The 14,111-nt window shown below is 35.1% G+C and overlaps 1 protein-coding gene across 8 annotated transcripts in view; it reads left to right on the top strand.

Annotated features, from left to right (window-relative positions):
* Nucleotides 1-14,111, top strand: part of ARAP2 (ArfGAP with RhoGAP domain, ankyrin repeat and PH domain 2) — a 130,562-nt gene that overhangs the window by 66,096 nt on the left and 50,355 nt on the right. For all 8 annotated transcript variants that reach the window (XR_007158149.2, XM_048047690.2, XM_048047693.2 and 5 more), the window contains 4 exons: nucleotides 1,416-1,560; nucleotides 3,876-3,978; nucleotides 4,623-4,821; nucleotides 6,827-6,890. Coding sequence is in view for 7 of the 8 variants with exons in the window: in XM_048047690.2 (XP_047903647.2) it covers nucleotides 1,416-1,560; nucleotides 3,876-3,978; nucleotides 4,623-4,821; nucleotides 6,827-6,890 (511 nt within the window). In the remaining variant the exon portion in view is untranslated. The remainder of the gene's footprint in view (nucleotides 1-1,415; nucleotides 1,561-3,875; nucleotides 3,979-4,622; nucleotides 4,822-6,826; nucleotides 6,891-14,111) is intronic.

Below are 14,111 nucleotides of genomic sequence, written 5' to 3'. Positions count from 1 at the left end.
GGGTCAAAAAATCCTGAACAATCAAACCCAGTTTTATGCTCAGCTCCTGTAAACCTATACATCAAGTACTCAAACTTACGTATACTTTAGTATTTAAAGTGTGTATTTACAATATAGATAAAAAGCATGATATTCAATAAATACTAATAAAATAGTGCCCAAAACATGTATGACTCAGCGAATAACAGATAAACTAATTTGATGAAATATCAGACAACATATAAAGTAAGTATTGGCTAATTAGAACTGTATCTTGTTTTTTTTATTTGTTCATGGTATTTTTTCTTTTCTATTTTACCAAATTATCACGAATACGTTATTGGAATATTTGGAGCTCTACAGAGGTTTTATGACTGTAGAAATTAGCGGTATTTTTGCTTAGGTCCTGCTTCTTTACACTGTTGAGAATAGATGCACCTCGATTTATTTTCTAAGAACAAGATGTTACCTAGAATGACTTAATATACTGAGTAGAAAAGTCATTAATATTCTATTTCATATTCTGTATTCATAGTTCAGGTTCACAAGAGGCAGTAAACACTTAGACTCAAATATGCTGAATAACACTTTTAAGTTGTTCTGCAGATTTCTTTTTTTGATACACCTTGTGTAATTTTTTTAAGAAAAGTATAAGTAGCAATTTCTGGATCCTCTGGTATACCTAGTTCAAAGTTATGTGAAGATAGAATTCGTAGGTAGGTAATTTAACCATGCTCAGCATCTGTGTTGTTACATATTGAACACGTTGTATGAATATTAGCATTCTGCAAACTGCAGTGTTGCTTAAATGAATTTACTCTTGCTAGGTACACGTGAGAATAGCAACAGCAGAGATTTCCAACTCATTCTAATGTGAATGTGCCATCCTGCTATAGTTGTAGCTGCTACCTGTCTATTGTGTTTCCTTTTATTTAGCCCAGTATCTAGGCACACGTTCTGTACAATTTCACTACTGCGTGACTCTTGGACCTGCAGTAGGAGAGAATAGAGCTCAGCTGCTGATGTACCTTGAAAGGATTGTCTGTTCTTCAATTTGATATCTTATACTATCTTGGTAGTATATTTTGTGAAGTATTTTAACAATGTTAAATAACATAACTTCTGATAGTGTTTTCTTTTGTTATCCTTGTAATGTGCAATGGATATAAGTTTTAGCATGTATGACACTTGAAATTTTATAGTATAGTATTTCAAAATATTTTCTTAAACTACTGTATGCTAGAATTCCTATAGGCTAAATAGTATCAACACAGAATTCGAATTCCTGGCCCACTGAAGTTCGTGAGACTGAGATTTGATCATAGATGTATTCGTGTCATAATAGAACTATATATACTTTGAGGCAAATTCCATAGAAAGAGGCAATGTTTTTTTTATTAAACCAACTGACTTTTCTATTATTTCTTTATTCACAGATTGCAACAAAAGATGGTGCACTTTAGAAAGTGGCTTTCTGAGCTACTATGAAAATGATAAAACTACAACTCCTAATGGTATGCTTGACATCAGCGAAGTTATCTGTCTTGTAGTGCACAAGTCAGACTTCTTTTTAAATAGAGGGTAGGTTCCAAAATTAATAATTCAGTAAATAAACATAGGTGTTTCAAAGATGCTGTTTTCAGTGCTTTTCATTTTGTTCTTGAATGTTGAACACGCAATTTAGAGAAAGGAGAAAAAAAAAAAAGGAAGTTTGAAGTTATATTGACTTCAAGAAATAAGTGCTAAGTAGTATTTATTTTATTTTTTATAGTGATGTAATGAAAATGTTAGGGTAATTTAAAAGGGCAGCGTAAATTAGATACGTCTGTTTCTTATTAAAACTGTAATGCATATTCTCAGTGCTTAAAAGGTTACACGATGATAAATTGAACAATTAGTGCTCATTTTTCTTTCTGGGATTGACCTATGCCTCAAGCCAAAACTTTTGCTTTGTTTATTTCTGATAATAATGTTGCAGTTCACAATTCTTTCAGTTTTAGTCACAGATCTATCAGCCTTCAAAACCCATTTGTTGTTCTACAGTTGAGGACAATAATTTAACTGTTGAACACGAAGTTATTTTGAAAATAACTTTTTAGATGGTCTTGTTTTTCTTTAACTCTTGCACATTCCATTCGTATGTTTAAAAACATCACACAGATTCAGAGTTGCATCCCAATGATCAAAATCAATCAGGGCAACATGTTTGTTGAAACCAATGCTTTAATTTGTACTTGGGATCTGTCTTAAACTCCATAATAGTCTTTAAATTTGTGTATGTGTGTAAAATAAGATCTTTCTATCGTATAATACAGCAACGTTTGGAACTATAAAGCAAAAGTGTCTGCAACAAAAGCAATCTATTCAGAAAGTTTCTAGAAAGGATAATGGGAAGGAAGGACCTTAGCTACTACAGAGATAGTGTGTGCAGAGGGGAAAGATCCTGAAAAATGGTTATGCCTCAACATGCTATGAAATACAATGGAAGTGGTCATCAGTACTCTGTTGTAGCATAGCTTTGTGGTATCCAGAAAAAATAAATAAAAATACTACTTTATTTTTCCATAATGTGATCTAATGTATTTCTTGCTATATCTGCAAATGGTTCCACTTCAGGATAATACCTAAATAAAAAACTTGTTGGCAGAATACTTCACTTTTAGGGAATGACTCATCTCCTGATGTGCTTTATCTGAGATTGAGTAGTTTCATGAGAGGCTTCCCTAGGTTATTTTGTTAACTGAGATATTTTGTATACTGAAACATTCTGTCCTTAAAAGGACTATTTTACTAGTTAGAATCAAGTACTTACGTATCATTTCCAAAGTAGTCATTGCAAATGAAAGAACTGATCTATGGTCAGTTCTCCAGATTTAAACAAACATCAGTCTCCAGTATTGAAAGGGAAAAGCATGCTCCATTTGTTTGGATTTTATGGGGAAAGGTCATAGAGGAGATCATGCTAAAAATTTTGGCGCCATAACCATAATTTGTGTTAAAAATTGAGTCCAACAACTTTGCAAATTCCACCCCAGTTTCAAATGGTTCTCTTTCTCTTCTTTTAACTATACGTATTATTTGGCAGTTAAAAATGGAAAAACAGGGTCCATCCATTTTAAATAGTGGTAGTGTTGGTTTGTTTGTGTTTTTTTTTTTTTAATTACGAGTTACAGCACCTTCAAATGGTAGTCATAAACATGACAGAACCAAACTCTTCTTGGTGGTGGCAGGTGGTACAAGGACTGGCAGCAGCTACATCCCAGGAGGTTCAGGCAGGATGGTAGGAAAAGCCTCTTCATTAGAAGGGTGGTGATCAAGAGAAACAGGAAAGTCTCTATCCCTGAAGTTTTTCAAGGCTTGGCTAGACAAAACCATTGCTGGTCTGATTTATGGTTAATGATAGTCCCACTTGTAGCAGAAGATTAGACCAAATGGCATCTAGTAGACCCTTTCAACCAACATTTTGTATGATTCTGTGATAACTTATTTGCAACTTCATATTCAGTGTATTGGTCTGCTTATATTAAATGTATACAGATAATTTTGAATACATCACAACAATGTACTCACTGAGATCACATGGAATTTAAAAAGCAAAAAAGTTCCCTCTGGTTTTTAATGACTATGTTAAAGCATTTTCATTAATTTTAGAGTTACTGAAAAACGTGTTATTCAGTAGCCTCTAAATGTTTTTTTGACCTGAGGAGCACTTAGATCATGTTGTGTTATAAAATAGTCTGTTACTAACTGGGTTGTACATGTAAGATTGGAGGAGAAATTGTTTCCATTCCATAGGTATGAAATAATGTAATAGAAACTAGAGAGAAATGGAACTTGTGTGTGTCTACTATTATGAAGACTAAATACAGCTGCCTTTTTCCTTCTGCTTGCTTCAGGGACATCTTTACCTTTGAAATCTATTTAATGTCAGAACGTGTTTTTCTGTTTGGAGCTGAAACTGCATATTCACAAAGAAAATGGACTTGGGCGATAGCTAAGGTAATACTGATAATTATCTTTTCTAGGCCAGGAAGGCCAGGAGCTTTTGCACAAAGAATAAAATTTCATTGTTAGCTTAAAATCCTCTGAGAAGCCATTCTTGATGAACACTGGTCTATCTTGTGTGTGATGGTTTCTTGTGCAGCAGGAAGAAGTAACTTCTGTGATTTAATGTTTGAAACAAGATAATACAGTAAAATGGAAAAAGAATTGAAACATTATAATGCTGACCTTAAGAACATCTTGAAGGTGCGCTAGTGTGGCATGTACAATATGAATTTATTTCAGTTAAGTTGTTCGTGCTTGCCATTCTGTTCTTTTGTTTGCTGAAACACAACTCATAAAGCAGTACAGTATTTGATACAGTAGCGACTGTTAACAGTTATGTTACTACTTAAGCGTAGTTTAAAAAGCAAAAATGTTTGGATAGCGGAGTGTGAATGGAAAAAAATGTGCTATACCTGATTTTATTGTTTAAAGTTAATATATATACAGTTTTACGAATGATAAACCCAACAGTCTTATTTCTTCAATGCAGCTTTCATCTTTCAAGCTTATAGGTTTGCAGTATCAATTTTTTTAGAGGAAGAGTTGTTTTTTGTTTTTTTTTTCCTACATCTGACTCACCCTGTTTTGTTTGGTAGCATTTTGTTCCCCCTGTGGCTGAATGCTTACTAGAGAGAGACTGTGACCTGATTGGCCAACTGTACTACAAAGATTGCCATAGCCTGGATCAGTGGAGAAAAGGCTGGTTTGCTATAGAGAAGTCGAGCCTTTACTTTCGTCTTGAAATGGAGAATGCTCAAGAAGATTCCATATATCTAAGGAGGCTGCAAGAACTAAGTAAGAATTTTGGTTAATATTTAGAATTCAGGAAATGTTCTACTGTTAAAGACGTTTCTGTTACATTATAAAATCATGAACATTAGGGAGCTCACCAAACAATCCTTTGCATGAGTCAGATGCTCTCTCAACTCTCATCTAAATATGGTGTTGGTGAAGTTTGGTCTTGGATTTTTATTTTTATTTTTTCCCCTACTTAGTGGCATATGCTAGAGATTTTCATGGGTTCATAATGAATGAAGACAATTTTTGTTCCAGTTGCAGCAGTATCTTTCTTACAACAGTACAGAGTTGAATAGTAATGTATGACCTTTTGGGATTGTCTCATATTTTTGACACTGCAGAACATCATCTTGAGATGATTGACAGGCCTAGTTTTAAAATACTCAAATACACTGGAAAAAATTGTAATTCTCTTGGTGCAGTATTTCACAGACTAATAGACTTCTCTTTTTTTCAGACACTAAAAATATTTTGTTCAATATCATGACATGGAAAAAATATTTATACAAATGGTCTTCTATGACAATTTTTATATCAATATCTGTAATTGTTTTGAATACTCTTTAAGTGTATCTGCCTTAGTTCCTTTTATATTGAGCAAGGGAATGTTTCCTATGTTATATGAGAAAGTAAAAATAACCTGAGATTTTATATTAATCTAACATAGACAAGGAAGCTAATTTAGCTTTTTCTTGATGATACTCTTTGCAAATGGTGTCAAATTGTGGACTGTTTTGAAGGAACTTGCCTAAATACCATTGGGCTTCTACTGTTTGTTTACTGCCACCTTACTTCTGCTATGATTAACTACATGAAGGTGATCTTTAATCAGGAATAATCTTGTGCCTTTAGCTGTCTTTTTCAACTAGTGAATGTTCTTTAAAATATTGATTCAGAATTAAAAGACAGTAAGAGAATTATTTCTGTTATTTCTTTTGGTCCTACCCTTAAAATCATATGAGCAACCAAATCAGCAACCAATCTGAGAAACAACACAAATATTTAGATTTTGGTTGAAGATCCTTTTTGTGCTTGTGTTTTTATTATTAGGCAATAGTAGTATAACAGTTGTAATTCTTGGAAAAATTATATATTGATACTCTTATCTTTTCTCTGTTTTTCTCTGATATCTGTTTTCCCCAAAATAAAGCTGCTCTTCTGTTAAGAAGGCTGACTTGTGTAACTGAAACATGCAAAATAATGAATTATCAGTGGAAATAGTCATTTATCTTCTCGATTTTTTTTGACTCATTAAATGTAAATAAGGACAGGAGCATGATAAAATTGTGTGACATACACCAGAATGTTTGTTTGAGCTTCGCTGATGTTTAGGACTTTACTGTCTCGGGACTAGTTGAGATAAAATGTGGATGATCTATAAAATCTAAACATTGAAAGGATTTTTCAAGCCTTTTCCAAGTTTTGACTTAATTCATTTACCTTTTTTAGTATAGTGCATTGTGATACAGTTTCACAAGAACTGTTAGGGAAAACTACCCAGATGTATTGTCCCTATTATGTATAACATAGTTGTTTTACAGGGCACAGAAGTGGTTTTTATTTTTATTTATTTATTTTAGTAGAAATAGCATAAAATAATGTAAAGAAGGGTGGCAGTGATCTCCACAGTGTACTTGAATTTTCTCTAAGATACGTTACTGTAAATACCTGCAGCTATGAGTATGCAAATCAAAGGATTCAAAAATCCTAATTACTTTTGAGTCATGTCCTATAAAACTCATCTTAACAAGTTTTAATTTTAGTACAAGTATGTTTTCACATTAAAAAGTACCTGTTTAACCTTTATCATTTTCTGCATTGCTTTTTCCTGTAAATTTGATCGTATTGTGGTCTTTTGTGGAATATTGCTCCTATTATCAAGCAGCATTCTGTATTTGAAATATTTAAGAATTTGATGCTCCTTTTGTCACTGAAGATCATTTTGAAAATGTCTGTGTACACATTTGTATATCATCTGAATGTGTGTATGCTTTGTTTTCAGCGATCAGTAGCGTGATGCAAAATGGAGAAAAAATAGATGTCCTGCTCCTTGTTGAAAAAGGAAGGTAAGCTTCCCATCTGAATAAAGCTTTGATCTACTTTTATATTGATGTCTTAAAATTCTTGCTGATCAGTCATGGAGCTTTTTCCCTTGCAGTTGCTAGAGAGAATAAATTTGAAGACTTTTTAAATGAGCGAAAGGCTTTGTGTATTAATTAAGTTTTATGCCCATGTCAGGAAGTGCTAACAAGTACTGCTTAATTAAATGCAGTTTTCCTGCTGAGAAAATTATTCCCATTCAGATTAGTTTGCCAATAATGGTGTCTTCAAAAGGACCTAACTTCTTTTACCGTGTAAAGAAAGGGTACTCTGGAGCATTTGTAAAGAAGGGGTAACTCTTTGGAGAATTTATCATTTCTTAGTTTTTTTTATTGTGCTCTCAAGCTTAAATCTGTGCAGATCAGAATCAAGAGGGTATGTGTGAGTTCCCTGGTTAGTCTTATTGTAAAGCCTGATCTCACTTAGCAGTATGTTAGCCAGAAAAAACATACTTGAGAGGTAAACATGATCTGTGTCTGCCTCCAAGTAGGTCTTAGTATTCTGCTGAGATAACTCTATCAAATATTTTGATATGGTATGCTGGAACTTGAAGTGAAATGCAGTATTTCACTTCATATATGAAGTATCATATGAACCCATCATATATGGATACTAATTTAAAGCTGGAAGTTAAGTTATTGAAAATAATTCTTATTTTGTACTAGGTGTTCTTATTTCAAAGATGTATTGCAAGCATTTGTGTAGGAAATGGTGCATTGTTTACACAGTCTTCTGAACAGTTGATAATAGGGTATTAAAGGAAGATTGCTTGCCTCTCTGAGGAAACACAAAAATCAGATGCCTTTGACATCTATTTAGAATGAGAGAAACTTGTTAGAGAAACTCATTGTAAATTGTGTGTTCTGAATTTTAATTCCTCCTAAGACACTGTTTAAGTTTCAGAATTCAGTAAGGTGATGTAAATCAGAAACAAACACTTTTTCCTGGTTGATGCATCTTTTCTCTCCAAGAAGCGCTTTGAAAGATTCAGCATTGAGCTACACAAGCTAACTAGGGAACCTGAGGTGTCCTACACTCAAGGTTCAGTCCAACAGATGAATACAAACCATGTATCTGATTTCACAGATATCAGTGCTGAGCAAAACTTCAAGTTCCAAGAGATTTTATTATTTCGTTCATTGCAATATTTCTGTCAAGTGAGGATAGGTTTCCCCTGAACTCTTCTAATGGAAATTGTGATCTATTTGAAAATAATCACAACAAGGGCACTGACTGATTTATGGTGACTATGAATACGTTGAATTTTTCTTCACTGAAATCTGCCCTAAAAATATAAACATGTAACATTTGTTATCTTAACCATTAAAAGCCATATGGTATATGAGCCTTGGTATACTGATTCTTGTTTAGGATATTGTTCCAAAAGTATCCATGTGTTCATCACAGTTGCATGATATTGCATCCTCTAGTGATGAGAAATTTAATGGATGTGGGTGGGATGTGACTAAGTATCAAATCACCTTTATCTGCAGATTCATTTTTTTTATATAAAAGGAAAATCAGCAATCCTCCTCTTACCACTTCAAACCCTAGGTAAATTAGTTAATATCTCTGAGAAGAAGTCAATGTCATCTAAATAATATATCATAGTTCCTAGGTTTTTCTGGTTTTGTCTGTTATTTTATATCAGTGATTCTCTAATGCCATTTGGCATAGATAGTCTCTTCTAAGTGATAAATCTATATACTGAGCTATTGACAATTCTCACATTGATTTGTTATTCTCTTAAGCCTAGGATAAATGACAAAATCTCAAAAATCATTGTGTCAGGAATGAATATAAAACAAAATAAATGTTTTTCCAGAATTAAGAAGAATTTGAAAATGGAAGGGAAAAAAATATACAACTTTTTTCTTGCTTAAAGAAGTAAAAGTTCATGTCTTAAAATATATTGCTGCATTTTATTAAAAGAAATTATGAAAGTCCTTTGAGAACTTTCCTACTGAAGCTCATACTGTTCGTCTGTTGCTTTTGTTAGTGACTTCACTGTCTATCTTCCCATTTATTAGAAATCCTCATGCTTTTTTTTCCCAGGTATCAGTCATTAATTAGATACCATACATTGTGGATCGTACACCTTTTTCTTTGGCCATTTTCTGTTGGTTACTGTAGGCAAAAGGATAACTTGTAACAAACTTCTCATTTAAGAGTGATTGCATACTGAAATAAGGGGTTACAGAACCATAAAATTTCCAAGTCTTACTGCTGAAATAATTGTAATGTCATAAATCTAATAAATAAAATTTTTAAGAAATACTTAGCAGTAAACTTATGCTTCTGTTAAAATCACGGGGTACATAAACTGAATGTTCATTTGATCCATAACTACTCATAGGCAGATTTTACTGTTGATTTGGTACTGCAAGGTGTAGATGTTGGAGAGCTGGGCGATCACCAACCACATGAAGTTTAACAAAAGCAAGTGCCGGGTCCTGCTATTGGGACGGGGCAACCCTGGCTATACATACAGACTGGGAGACGAGACGCTGGAGAGCAGCCCTGCAGAGAGGGATCTGGGGGTTGTGGTTGACAGCAAGCTGAATATGAGCCAGCAGTGTGCCCTGGCAGCCAGGAGGGCCAACCGTATCCTGGGGTCCATCAAGCACGGCATTGCTAGTCGGTCGAGGGAAGTGATTGTCCCGCTCTACTCTGCGCTGGTGCGGCCTCACCTCGAGTACTGTGTGCAGTTCTGGGCACCACGGTAAAAAAAGGACATTAAACTGTTGGAGAGCCTCCAGAGGAGGGAGACGAAGATGGTGAAGGGCCTAGAGGGGAAGACGTATGAGGAGCGGCTGAGGTCACTGGGCCTGTTCAGCCTGGAGAAGAGGAGGCTGAGGGGGGACCTCATCGCAGCCTACAACTTCCTCGCGAGGGGGAGTGGAGAGGCAGGTGACCTATTCTCCGTTATCACCAGTGATAGGACCCGCGGGAATGGTGTGAAGTTGAGGCAGGGGAAGTTTAGGCTGGACATCAGGAAGAGGTTCTTCACCGAGAGGGTGGTCGCACACTGGAACAGGCTCCCCAGGGATGTAGTCACTGCACCAAGCCTGTCTGAATTTAAGAAGCGATTGGACTGTGCACTTAGTCACATGGTCTAAACTTTTGGGCAGACCTGTGTGGTGCCAGGAGTTGGACTTGATGATCCTTATGGGTCCCTTCCAACTCGGGATATTCTATGTCAGTTGCTCTTCCCCTATCCACCAGTCCTGTAACCCCATTATAGAAGGCCACCGGATTTGTCAGGCACAATCTGCCCTTAGTGAAGCCATGTTGGGTGTCACCAATCACCTCCTTATTTTCCATATGCCATGTTATAGTTTCCAGGAGGATCTGCTCCATGATCTTGCCAGGCACTAGGTGAGACTGACTTGATCTGTACACTGAAAACAACTGCATACAGGCATTTTAAAAAACATATTTAATATATTAAATACTGCTAATTCTCCAATGCCATACCTCAGGGAAAAACAGTTGTGCAGACAATTGGACTTCAAATGTTCTATTTTTTTCCTGTAATCTCTTAAGCTCACTTAGGTGTTAGTGTTTTCAGATCATAATTTGATCCATGTAGTGGTGTGTTTTTTTTCCTGTTACAATTCTCTTGTAGTTAGCTCTTTCTTACTATACATAGTGAATCTTTCCTTCAAACTGGCATAATTTATGTTGATGGTTCCATAATTAGTTTTTCTTGTTAACCCTTTGATAGCGATAAGAGTAAAATGCAGTTATGAGCACAAAATTCTGGAAACCAGAAATAATCTAAACATAAGACTCATCTGAGTGAAATGACTTGTGCTTCTACTATTGTGTCCTGAATATAAGGTCCTTAATATCCTTTTGAAGAAATGTTTGGTGACAAATGTTACATATCTCTAATTATTTTTGGAACTTCTATGGTTTAGTTGCAATTTGATTATTCTTATATAATTTGATTGCAGTGCATACCATTTTAGTACTTCTGTTTTCAGACATAGATTTGCTTGAAATATGCAAATGATTCAGATGTAGAATCACTTGAAAGTTGCCTGAGGGCACTGGGCTGTGCTGATGTCTGTTTCTCAGCCTTTCTCCCTGCTTCTCCCTGCAATTCTACCTGGAATCACTTAATATCACTGCTTTCCCAATGCAGAGCTCTGCAACATAGAACACTGACACAGCTAACACCACTGGACTTTGCAGGATATGCCAATTAAGATGGGCCTGAAGATCAGCCAACAACCTTTGCACTGTTGTGGATGAAGTGTGCTCGCATATTTTTTTTCTATCTTGTTACTAGTGCAGAAAGATATGATGGAAGTCCATGATAAAGTTGAAAAGATAACAGTAACTGCTTTGATGTTGAGAGTAGCTGGTCTTTGACTCCTGCAACCATTTGTGCCAATTTAGTTCCCTCAATCCCTTGAGATTCCTGAAATCTGCATTGATGGGATTTCTTGTTTGTTTGCTGGTGTAATTGAATTATGAATTTCTCAGGTGTGGACTGGTATGTGCTTCACACTTAACAGAGCAAATAAACACTGCCATTATTCACATATAACCATCATTGCTAATGTTTTTATGAAGTGTGCGCTTTTTTTCTTTTAACTGGAAGAAGTAGCACATGCATGAAGTGTTTAGTTGATATTTCAGGAATGCATTTTAGGTTAGAGTTTCTGTGCAAAGTAGTTGTGAGTCTGCATGGGCTGTAGATCTTTGTAAGTAAACTTTGTAAGATCTTTGCAGTAAAAAATTATTTTAAACATAATTACTTCTGTAAGCTTGGAAGTATTCTTACATTAACCTGATCAATTGTGGTACATGGGACATTAGTGCATTGCAGCCTGTGTTTATATGCGTAGTCTGGAACCTTGTATTTAATATAACTGTATATTAATAATTGCAGTTTGCTCAGTGAGAAGCCTATGTACTCGTTTTTACTACTGTCCACAAAAAAATTCTGTGGAAGAGATGATTGCATTGGCATGAACAGCAGAAGCAAACTCTACAAAGCTGTCTTACTTTATGAAGTTCTGCAGAAGACTTCCACTGTGCTATGAGGGTATTTTCACTTTTCTGCTAGTAACTAACTACTTGCCCTTTCCTTTTCATACCACCTTCCAGTTTCATGGGGATCAATAAGTGTCCTCTAAGTGTTGTTAAGTTTGGCCGAAAGTGTTAAAATTCAAAGGAATACTTAAACTACTTATTTGTACATTGTTGCATGTTCTTGTGATTTAAATGTATCACAGGTATATTTTCTTTCTACCAAAAATGCTGCTGTTTGATGTGAGGTTTGTAAGCCAGTCTGAGAATACTTTGAATTCTGAACTGGGTCTGGCATCAGTTTTATTTCCCATTCTCCCTTCATCTCTTTTATGGTGTTGTAAATGCTGAATTGCTCCCAGACTTACCTGACTTTTGTGATTGACTACTCTGGAAATTTTTTTTGACTCGGTAGCAATAGTTAACTTTTGGACAATAACTAGTTGCCTTCTTTGAACAACCCACATTCTACAATACCAGCAAGATTTTTCACATTTTTTTTTTTTTAAAGAGCAGCTTCTCTTTCATGAATATGGTGGTGCTATAGGACTGCTACTTAAAAGGATGCCCCCTTTTCTTCGATGATTATTAAGAAACTTCATCCTCTAAGAGTTTAACTTGACACCTTTTCAAATTTTAGAAAACAATGATGACATCATCTCTGGGTAGTTCTGATAGTAGTGTGTGTTGTGTTTTTTGCCTTTTTTTCAGATTTATTGAGTAGATGGGAAGATCTATAGAATACAGGATGTTCTTTTTGACATTGTTTAGGTAATTTGTATATCATGACAGTTGATTGACAAGCACGTGATTGAGACTTTCATATTGCGGTGAAAAAAAGCTAGATATGCTAAGAATAGCTTTGAAGTTCACCACACTACTCATTCATTGATATACGGCTTGAATTGCCTCTTTTCTTTAGAAATGATAATATTTTCACTACTTCCTGTACATATCATAACTCTCTAGATTAAAAAAAATAAAAATTACTCAGGCTTCCATTTCTTCTTTTGCATAACGCTGTAATGTGAATACAACTGTCTGCAGGGGAAAAAGACAGTAATAAGCATAATGTGTGCATGCCTTGTGTTGGGAAACAACATAAGTCTCTTCTAATTCAGTCTTAACCTTTGCTGATCTGCAAGTAATTGAACTGAAGGAATACATTCATTGACAGACTGTTTCCACTCAAATTTCTTCTCTTGTATGACTATGGCAATACCACAGTATGTCAGGATGATGTTTTCTGGAAGCCATTGCTTGAGAACCACTCTCGTATCCATTCTGACAGGTCTTGAGAAAATGTTTGGAGGTTAGGCATACTCATTTTGTTGTACAAATTTGAGAGCTTTACGCAGACTACGGATTTTTCTTAATGGAAAACAGAGGCTGAAAGTTTTTACTAGCTAGGCATATGTAATTAGTATGACTTTCAAAGTTATGAAGTAGAAACTTTTTAAAAAGGGGCTTCAGAAAGCTGAAGTGTTTGTGTGCCTTACTGTGCTGCTGAATGATGTATCCTGAGACACTTCAGATCTTGGGTCTGTGTTTGTGCACTGACTGCATCCTCATTTTCTGTTAAGATAAGAATGCTAAAATGGAAATTGTTGAAAAAGCAAAATAAAGATACAAATCAAAAACAGGAGGAAAAAAAAGCAATTCTTTCACCAATATATAGTTATTTTTCCCCAGATAATTAAAAAGAATATTTGTTTACATTTTGAGGAAAGTATTTTCATTGAAATTCAGGAGAACATCCTAACTTTTCCTAATTAGAAAATAAATTGTCGGTGAGGAAAATGTTTCCCACACATTTCTTTACTGGTCCACTGGTAAGATTGCTAGCTATTTTAACACTTAAAACAGTTGTTGATTATATGCATGCATATGGGCGAGCATGCACTCTTAAACCGTTCAGTTTTGTAGCTGTTACCTAGAAGCTATTCTGACAAGGTTAAACAGGAGGTTATTGTAGCAGGTTTAAATAATCAGAACGGGACCATGCTTTGAGATAACAAGTAATTAAGGGGTTGTGTTAATTTATTCTACCTCAACTTAGTTTTCTCATATGTTTTCCCGAGTTCTTTAAATCTGTGATTTTCCCAAGGATGATCCTTTCGATACAGGTGAAGGAAGAAAATTCA

This window comes from Anser cygnoides, chromosome 4 (genome assembly GCF_040182565.1).
Source record: "Anser cygnoides isolate HZ-2024a breed goose chromosome 4, Taihu_goose_T2T_genome, whole genome shotgun sequence".
Lineage (NCBI taxonomy): Eukaryota > Metazoa > Chordata > Aves > Anseriformes > Anatidae > Anser > Anser cygnoides.
This window is presented reverse-complemented; position numbering and strand designations above follow the sequence as displayed.